This window comes from Heterocephalus glaber, unplaced genomic scaffold (genome assembly GCF_053883595.1).
Source record: "Heterocephalus glaber isolate CG9 unplaced genomic scaffold, H.glaber_assembly_v1.0 deba00001600, whole genome shotgun sequence".
NCBI lineage: Eukaryota > Metazoa > Chordata > Mammalia > Rodentia > Bathyergidae > Heterocephalus > Heterocephalus glaber.
In genome coordinates, this window is record NW_028258372.1 from 38,198,641 (window position 1) to 38,208,294 (window position 9,654).

General features: G+C 56.5%; 1 protein-coding gene across 1 annotated transcript; it reads left to right on the forward strand.

Moving 5' to 3' along the window:
• The first annotated feature begins 1,498 nt into the window (after positions 1 to 1,498).
• Positions 1,499 to 5,055, forward strand: Shisa4 (shisa family member 4). The gene is made up of 5 exons (XM_004862232.4): positions 1,499 to 1,687; positions 2,021 to 2,192; positions 3,213 to 3,346; positions 4,159 to 4,326; positions 4,544 to 5,055. The coding sequence occupies exons 1-5, from the start codon at positions 1,615 to 1,617 to the stop codon at positions 4,588 to 4,590; spliced, it is 594 nt and encodes a 197-aa protein (XP_004862289.1). The 5' UTR covers positions 1,499 to 1,614; the 3' UTR covers positions 4,591 to 5,055.
• The last annotated feature ends 4,599 nt before the right edge of the window (positions 5,056 to 9,654 follow it).

Here is a 9,654-nt window from a genome sequence, read left to right on the forward strand (position 1 = left end):
TCATGGTGTATAATCATCTTGATTATTTGCTGCATTCTGCTTGCCAGTATCTTATGAAGGTTTTGTTTGTGTCTATGTTCATTAAGGAGATTGGCCTGTAGTTCTCTTTTTTGGTTGATCCTTGTCTGGTTTTGGTATCAAGGTAATGCTTCTAGGAATGAATCTGGGAGTATTGCTTCTCTTTCAGTTTCATTAAAGAGTTTGAGAAGTATCAACATTAGGTCTTCTCTAAATTTCTTGTAGAATTCATCAGTGAATCTGTCAGGGCCTGGGCTTTCCTTTGTTGGTAGGTTTTTAAATACATCTTCAATTTCCTTGAGTGATACTGGTTTATTTAAAATATTTATATCTTCTTGATTCAGATTTGGTAATTAATATGTATCTAGGAACTGTCCATTTCTTCTGTGTTTTCCATCTTATTAGAATACAGGTTCTTGATATAGGTATTGATCACCTTCTGGAAGATGATCAATAAAAATAAAAGATAATGTGTTTTTGTTTTGTTTTTTTTGGTACCAGGGATCGAACTGAGGACCTCACACTTGCCAGGCAGGCGCTGTGCCTCTGAGCTACATCCCTGACCCTTTCAAAAAATAATTGATATTGTTAGTAACATCTAGCAACCTGGGTTAGCCCATGGAGCTGTGGAAAGGTTCTAATGAGGTAGTGTTTGTTTGTTTGTTTTTTGTTGAGATAGGTCTGTTGTTGTTTAATACTGGGGGTTGGACCCAGGGCCTTCACACTGAGCTACTTTCCCAGCCCTTCATTCATTTTTATTAGCGTCACGATGATAAATTGCCCAGGCTGGGTTCAAACTTGCCATCCTCCTCCTGTTTCAACCTCCCAGAGTGCTGGGGTTACAGGCAGATGCCACCACGCCACCCTCCGAGGAGGTAGATTAGATGTCCAAGTGCGGAAGCTGCCTTGCGAAGGGTTGTAGGTGGCGGGGGCTAAAGCAGGGAGCGGCTGCAGCTGCCAGAGCCCCGGCCTGTGGACACTGCTGGGGACAAAGCCGCCCTGAACTGCCTCTCAAAGGGTGCCTGTGTTTCGGGAATGGGGGCAGGGCGGCTCGCAGCTTCCTCCCCCCCCCCCGCTCCCCCCCCCCCACGGGATGTTCGGGCTGGACACCAGGGCAGAGGAGGTCCCGCACAGGGGAGGCACGGCCCTGCCCCTCCAGGGTTGGCCCACGTGCAGGACTCTCGGAGGTGGCACCAGGATCAGGGCTCTGGGAGTCCCGGATAACGATTGGACCCAGGCGGGGGGCGGGCCCAGGGCCCCGCCCGGCCTCTCGGGCCGCAGTGTCCAGCTGCCCGATGTGTCCGTGATGGCTCAGACGGGAGGAGCCACCTCGGTCCAGGGACAGGGAGAGCAGGACACTGCCCGCAGGGCTAGCGCGCCCAGCTCCCGAGCGGGGCGGGGCGGGCGTCGCCAGTGGGCGGGGCCGGAGGGGCGGAGGGCAGGGCTACGGCGGGCGGGGCGCTTCGTCCGGGCCGAGGAGGCTGAGAGGAGCGGAGCCCGGCCGCCTGGTGGGCCCCGCCGCAGCTCCGGCCGGCCAGCTGCGCCCCACGGTCCCCTGTCCCTGCGGCTCGGCCCTGGCCACGCCCAGCCCCCACCATGCCGTCCGCGGGGCCCAGCAGGGCCGCCCCGCTCGCCGCGATCACCCTCCTGGTGCTGGGGGCTCCTCTGGGTAAGGGATGGGAAGCGAGGGAGGGGTGGGCTGGGCTGGGGCGGGGGAGAGGAGGGGTCGAGCCTCGGCCTCGGCGGGGCTCCCTGGGGCCCCTCGGGCTGTGTGCGCGCCCGGCGTGCTGCGGGGTGGGCTGGGAACGGAAAGGGAGACCGCTGTGGGGGGCTCGGGGAGAGGCTCTGCGCTCGAAGTTGGGACCCTCAGGGTGGAGACACGAGTCACCTTTAGCTTCCGGGAGCCAGCGGATTGGGACCAGGCCGGGGAGGGGTGTCAGGCTGAGGGCGGCCGGAGTGGAACTGGCCCGGCGGCCACTGGGCACCCCCACCCTGCCCGCAGCGCTGGCTGGCGAGGACTGCCTGTGGTACCTGGGCCGGAATGGCTCCTGGAATCCGGGCTTTGACTGCGAGTTCTTCACCTTCTGCTGCGGGACCTGCTACCAGCGCTACTGCTGCAGGGACCTGACCGTGCTCATCACTGAGAGGCAGCAGAAGCACTGCCTGGCCTTCAGGTGGGCTCCCGCCTCCTCCCCTGGACCCCTCTCTAGCCTCCTCTGGAGAAGCCGCCTGTCTCTCTCCTTCGTCCGCCTCCACATCCTTAGGCTGAGTGCAGTCACCAGGGCTCCAGCTTAGTGACAGAGCTGGCTGGGTAGAGCTAGCGTGGGAGCTCCGGGGAAGGCATGTCAGTTACCACGCAGGCCGAGTGTTTTCGGGTTCTTTCCAGAGCTCTCCTCCTGGTCCTTCTAGGTCCTGCGGAGGGAAAGCAAAAGGGTTAACAGCCAGACTGCAGGGTGGCTTTGTGGAGGCAGCTCTGGCAAGAAGGCGGGAACTTGGGTTTGACCCCCAGGTCCACTTCCTATCATCTGTGTGAGCCTGGGGAAGACGCTTACCTTCTGTGGGTCCTCTCTGCTCTTCATGAAATGACGAGGTTGCTAAAATGAATTTTTCTCCCCCTGGTACTAGAGATGGGACCCAGGGCCTCAAGCATTCCAGGCAAGCGTTCTACCACTGTGTTATATCCCCAGCTCCCAAATTAGTGGTTTTCTAACTTCCTTTTGAAGGAGGTTGCTACTACATAAAACAGATGTAAGGAGACTGTCTGAAGTGAGGTTTAGAAAAAATGGCCCTGGGGCCAGGGATTTAGCTCAGTGGTTACGCCGCCTGTCTTGAAAGCACAGGGACCCGAGTTCGATCCCCAGTACCGAAAAGAAAAAATGGCCTTGGATTATTTCTAAGGCTCCTTTTTGGGCTAAATGTTGTAAGTCTGATCACTTCAACTGTAGGTATGAAAGCAGAGGTAAAGGGGGGAACACTACAAATCCCAGCATGCCTCTGACTAGCCAGCCAGGCAGCATAGTCTTCTGGGAAGTGAGGTCCCAAGATTATCTCCATCGGGACCAGGCAGAGCCCCACAAGGACTCCCACATCTTAGCATGCTGGCGCCCCCTGCAAGCCAGAAGTTGCGGCTAGCATAATGAGGACTCGCTCCTGTGAGTGTTGGAAGGTGAGAGGACCTGTTCTTTTTCTAAAAGTCCCAAGACCATAGCAAGCATCGCCTCTGCTGTGATCCTCTTTGTTGCTGTGGTTGCCACCACCATCTGCTGCTTCCTCTGTTTCTGTTGCTACCTGTACCGGCGGCGCCAGCAGCTCCAGAGCCCATATGAAGGTATGCACAGTATGGGACAAGACGGGCCTGACATGGGCTAGGCCAAGCCCCACGGTGGGCACCAGAGAGGTCAAGGACTGGTGAATTCTCTAGCAGTGTGTATTTCTGATGCATGCACTTACCAGCATGAAGATTGAGAAATATGCCTGCAAGCCCGTGAACACTAGAACATGCCCAGGGGTAAATGGAAGCATGGGACCATGTGTCCGAGTATGTGTGTGCATATGAATACTCAGTGGTGCATGGGGATGCAGTCTGTCAACAATGGCTGGTGTACAGTGGACACACACGTGCGTGACTCAGTAAACCTATGGTGTGGGGTCGGTAGTGGTGCACATTCAGTGACTGTGCTGCAGTGTGCAGTGGAACGTGTGTGTCTGAGTGCTGCAGTCGCTGCACATGTGCCCAAACCTGAAAGGCATGGGGATGGTGATGACAGATGGGAGGTCAGTGTGGGAGGGAGGAGCTGGGGGATGTCCCCTCGGTGGCAGCTGGGCTGATTACAAGCTAACAGCCCCTGGAGCTGCCCGCTCCTTGCCCAAGTGGGGCATCCCCAGGCTGTGCTCTCTGATTCATGAGGTCTTTGAAACCTGCTGAGGGAAGCAAACTTACTAAACAGAGCTTGGCCAGCCAGAGCTGCATGCACAGCTCCCTCCCCAGTGCTGCCACAGAGGGTTTGGGAGAGAAAGCCATGGGGCCCACCCTGGAGCCTGCCAGAGGGTCAGCCCTGGGGCCCTTGGTTTCCTAGACAGGAGGAGGCAGCTTCCTATGGGGGATGGGGATCGGAATGCTAACCCTTGTCCCCCACCTAGGTCAGGAGATTCCAATGACGGGCATCCCAGTACAGCCGGTATACCCATACCCTTCGGACCCCAAAGTTGGCCCTGCACCCCCACAGCCTGGCTTCATGTACCCAGCTAGTGGTCCTGCTCCCCAGTATCCGCTCTACCCAGCTAGGCCCCCAATTTACAACCCTGCAGGTAAGTAAGCCCTGCTCCTGCTTGTCCCCTACCCCTTGCTCCAGTTCCTCCTTCCCTCTCCCACTTGTCCTTCAACTCTAGCTGGAAACTTCTAGGCCCAGAGAAGTTTCTCTAGGAAATGTCTTTCCCCGTGGATCCTGCATACCCTGGGGACAGGGGTTCACTTCCGGTCCTCCTGTGTTTCCACTGACCCTCATCATATCTCTTTGGCTTTCAGCTCCTCCTCCCTATATGCCACCACAGCCCTCTTATCCAGGAGCCTGAAGATCCAGCTACGTCTCTGCTGCCCCTTCAGAGATACCAACTTTGGAAGATTGCCCATCTTGTACCTGCATCCTGCCCTGGGGTGGGCAAGGGTCTTCTAGTCACCAAGCTCCAGACCAAGCCAAGTCCTGAGCCCTACTGGGGACAGTGCCCCAGAGAGGTGGAACAGGAACCTGGCTGGAACTAGACTGTGGATGAGGGGTGGTTGGGAGGGCTTGGGACTGATGGGCTATTTTCACTGGGGGGAAAAGAGGGAGGTGAGATCTGGAGTCACACCCCCAGTTTCCATGTAGTTGCTCTGCTCCCAGGATCCCAGCTGGAAAGGCCAGGGCCCCTCCTGTTTGCCCACTTTGTGTTGGGGTAGTGGCAGTGGGAAGCTCCATCAACAACTGGCAGGAGCCCTCCTCTCTGGCTGCCGCACTGGCCAGGGCTCTGGCCCGCTGGATTAAAGCTGTAAAGATGTGACTATGTCAGCAGCATCATTGGGCCCATCCACAGCTTCCAGCAGCACTGCCTTCCCCTGAGCCCAGACTGCTGCCCACTCTGCCAACCCCCATGTTGGGGCACACTGGCCCCCTTGGTCCCATCCCAGGTCGAGGGGACCTTAGGCTGGTCTCCAAGGTGAATGAGGCGGATTTTGTGGCAGTTGGAAAAGGGTGCTCACTTGCATTCCAGAGTCCCCTGCTCAGGGTCAGCCTCGTGGACATCTGAGGCACTGCCAACTGTACCAAGGTGCCTGCCCTGTTAGGTCCACTTAGATTCAAACTTAGCCCTGTCCTTCTCTGACTTTGATTATGTCTCTGAAGGTCTCCAAGATGTAGTGTCCTCATGTTTAAGATAATATCTCACAGCTGTCATGAGGGTGAAATATTACATGATGAAACTGTAAGCCCTGTCCTTCCCAATCAGAGGTCCTAGGACTAGGAGTCAAATAGAGGGACAGGGCTGTCCAAGAAATGGGTGCAAGGTGCCTCTATCAGCTGCTTGGTTATCAGGGGACCTTGACATCAGGTCCCCCAGGCCATATCAGGGTCCCCCGCTGAGCCAGGCAGTGGAGAAAATAAACTTTCCCCCCCTTCTCCCATGTAGGCTGCCTGGAAGGGACAATCTTGGAGGGGAGCAGGCATCTGGAGCTTTCTGGCCACCTTCCCTCCCCATGCCCCTTGAGGTCACAGTCCCTATGCTTTCCAGACTTGGCTCATGACAGAGCCAGAGAAGGGACTTTTGTACTTTGGGTTTTTGTTTTCTGCAGTGCTGGAATTGAACCCAGGGCCTTGTGGATGCTAGCTAGGCAAGTGCCCTACTACTGAGCTACACCTCCAGCCAGTTGTATAGTTTTTCATTTAAGTGGGGGAAAGTGCTAGCTCAGCTCAGGGAAAGCTATCGCTTCCCAATGCACCCGCTTTCCCCACCAGGCCGGTGGCCTGCCCCACCCACCACCTTTGGGTCCCCCAGCCCAGTGCAGCTTCAGCCCGTCCTCTCCTCTCAGCCCTGTGCCTTAGGTTTCTTCCTCGGGCCGCTGGGTTCCTGCAGCTCTGGATTCTGGCCGCCTCTCTCCAGAAGCTGGAGGTGGAGGAGATGCACACGGGAAGGTTTCTGAGCTCTGTGAGTGTAATACAAGCCCCTGGCAGGCAGAATTAGCCTTGAATCAACAAGCTGTGGCCAAGTTGCTTCGTAGCCTAGGGTAGGAGGCATCTTTACTACAGCCAGAGCTGCCCTGGTTTCTAATTAACTCTGCAAATCACTGAAAAGATGAATTCTAAGGAAAAAGCAGGGAGGGGGCCCCTGTAGCAGTGGGGCTTTTGCATATTCTAAGCAGAGAAGAGCATCGTGGTACATACCAGGACTCTTTAAATGAGAATACTCCATCCCTCCCAAAGCACCATGACCTCCCATCCCAGGTCCCAGGCTCATCATCAAGGGAACAGGAGAGCCTAGCAGGGCTGGGTGGAGCCTGGAGCTGGAGATGCCCCTTCCCATCTCTTTGTACTTCATCCCTGAAAACCGATCAGGCAACCCCAAGAGACAGGAGGGCTGGGGGACCAGTAGTGTAAACAGTTTTGCATGTTGGAAGGAAAGCTGGGTTGGGGAGCAGGTCTGGGAGACTAGATGGAGAAGAGCAGTTTTATACAAAAGCATGGGCCTGCAGAGCACCTGCTTAGTATGCTTAAGGCCTTGGGTTCCATCCTCTGCAACGCCAAAAATAACAGAAACAAAACCCATGAGCCCAAGGCAACAAATGCAAAACCCACGGGCCTACTCAGGATGGTGAGGGAGGCTGAGCTAGCTCCAAGGAGGACAGTCTGGGTTCAGGGCAGGGACAGATCTAGGGCAAGGACTCGGGGAAATGTAGTGGGGGCCTCTGGAAAGGTAGCAAGAAAGGGGAGACTCCGTGGGGGTGGGGGAAATAGGGCCAGAAAAGTAGAGAATTTCCGGCAAGAACAGCACACGGTGGGATCAGGGGTGGGGCTAGAGAACCGGGCAGAGAAGGTGTGCCCAAGGAGGCCTCACAGGCTCTGACTTGCAGGCTGACCTCGGAGGTCGGGGGTCGGGGTGGGGATGGCGCATGGTGCTGCAAACCGAGGCAGGCGATCTTGATCTTCCAGAAGCAGGCTCATGGCTGACGTTTGTCCAGATCCTATTTTTGGTACCGGGGATCGAAGTGGGGTCCTTGCGCTTGCGAGGCAGGCGGCGGCACCACTGAGCTAAATCCCCGGCCCTCAGATCCCATTTTTTTGAGACAGTCTCACGATGTAACCCAGGCTGGTCTCGAACTCGCAGCAATCCTCCTGCCTCAGCTTCCCAAGTGCAGGGATTACAGGCGTGCAAGCCCAGCTTGTGATCCTGTTTCTTACAAAGGGCCACGTGGCCGGGGAGGTTCCTCTGCCTGGAACCCCTCCGTGGTGCACGGTGACACCGAGGCGGGCGAGCACTACAGGCCAGGCCCCGGTCCTAGCTGGTCACCCGAGCGGGCGGGGTGCCGGGAAAGGCGAGCTGAAGAGGCGGTGGCGGAGGAGGAGCCGGGAGGGACGCCCGCAAGGCAGCCCCCGTAAGCGATGGTGACGTCGGCGCGGGGGCTGCGCGGCCAGACGTCGCTTCTCCTGGGTCGGGGGCGATGGGATGGGATAGACCGCTGGTCCGCGGACGCGGGTTTGAGTCTGTCTTCATCAGCTTGGAAAGTCATTTGCTTTCGTTGAACCACGTAAAACAAGACGCTTCAGGGATTTCGGACGGGAAGGCGGGACAGACAGGTGACTGTCCGTGTGGTGGGGCCGGTGGTGGCGGTGCCCGCGCGCGGCCGCCCACTCTGTCTCGCGCTCTCCACGGCCCGGGCCCCAGGTAACCCCGCGGGGCGTCCAGACCCATCCGCCCTCGACTCCCGGTGCCCCCGCAGCTTTCCCGGTCCCGTGTGGGACGCGCTCGGCCACCAGGTGGCGCTGTGCCCCCGCGCCAGGCTCGAGCGCACTGTGTCATCGGCGCTGCGGACGCCACCGAGAGCGCGGGGGCGGGGCCTGGAGGGGAGTGGGCTTTTCCTAACTCGTGTTTTCAATTTGATAGAAAGGGTCCTAAGGTGACAGATTCGGTGGGAGCCTTAAAATTTAGAGATACGTCCTTTGGTTCCGTTAGGCTCTTACTCTTTGCGTCACCTTCTCATTTCAGTGGTGGATGGGGGAATCAGCTCCAGGGGCTGAAGACTTGAGCTCTGCTTTTTGTTAGCTGTAATCATGGGTGATTAGTCAACCTCTCCGGCCCGAACTTTTTCTGCCGAGTGGAGAGATTATTGGTATCCACCTCTCAAACTTGGAGGCTCCGTGGAAGCACACGAAGGCCTTTAAACTCCTGTGCTCGGGCCAGGGATTTAGCTCAGTGTTTCCGGCGCCCACCTCGAAAGCACAAGGTCCCGAGTTTGATCCCCGGTGCCAAAAACTCCTGTGCTGTCTGCTATTGAGGCAGAAAACCTAAAGTTGGTCCAGACCCAGGGTGGCAGATTCACAGTGCCAAGGGGAGCCAGCACAACCAAGCCAGCCAAAATGAGGAAGATATTTTTGTTGTGTTGGTGTGATGGGCGTCAAAGTCAGGACCTCCCCCGACCTAAGCATGTGTTCTGCCTCTGAGCTATAGCCTAGCCTGGAGGTTTGGGGTTTTTTTGTTTGTTTCCTTTCTCTCTCTCTCTCTCTCTCTCTCTCTCTCTCTCTCTCTCTCTCTCTCTCTCTCTCTCTCTCTCTCTCTCTCTCTCTCCCTCCCTCCCTCCCTCCCTCCCTCTCTTTCTCTTTCTTTCTTTCTTTCTTTCTTTCTTTCCTTCCTTCCTTCCTCTCCCCCTCCCCTTTCTTTCTTTCTTTCTTTCTTTTTCTTTCTTTTCCATTCTGGTCCCCTTGGTACTGAGGATCGATCCTGAGGCACTCTGCTAAGAGGACACATCCCCAGTCTGTTTTTATTTTTTATTTTGAGATACTAAGGGTCTCTCTAAGTCACTAAATTGCCAAGGCTGTGTTCAAACTTGCAATCCTCCTGCCTCAGCCTTCCAGAGTGCTAGGACTACAGGCATGCACCATCAGATCTGGTTTGAGAGATGTTTTTGATGTATGCCCTGTGGCAGATGTGGAGACACTGTCAGATCAGGAGGGTGGCACCTCTGGGCCTAAGGACACACAGGGGTGGGTGCTGCTCTCCACGTGGGCACCCCACTTTGGCTGCTGCCTTGCCTGGCCTGTAACTGCTGTGTGGAGCTGGCCCCGTGCCCACAGTTAGGAAGAGTCATGGAATGAACCTCTCCTGAACAGGCCTAATATAGCCATCCCAGGGCTTGTGCTCCACTCTGCCCTGTACCCCCTGCAAGCAGTGCTGGACACTGGCTCTGGGCAGCAAGACTGGTTCAGGAGCAGGCGGAGGGGGTTCCCTCTGCTCAGGGCCCAGGCCTTCCCCATGGAGCCTTTCTGCAGAGGTGGACTGGTTTCATGGTCAGCTCAAATGGTGTAGCAGAGAATGTGAGCTTCTAGAGCCTTCCAGGGAGCCCAGGGTGAGCATCAGTATCCTCAGTCCATGACAGAGGAGAGGCACAGTCAC

Excerpts from the sequence above, each read along its gene's own strand:
- Shisa4 (XM_004862232.4), top strand. The coding sequence starts at position 1,615 with ATGCCGTCCGCGGGGCCCAGCAGGGCCGCCCCGCTCGCCGCGATCACC. Across the intron at positions 2,193-3,212 it reads AAGCACTGCCTGGCCTTCAG|TCCCAAGACCATAGCAAGCA; the intron begins GTGGGCTCCCGC and ends TTTTTCTAAAAG. Across the intron at positions 4,327-4,543 it reads CCCAATTTACAACCCTGCAG|CTCCTCCTCCCTATATGCCA; the intron begins GTAAGTAAGCCC and ends TTTGGCTTTCAG.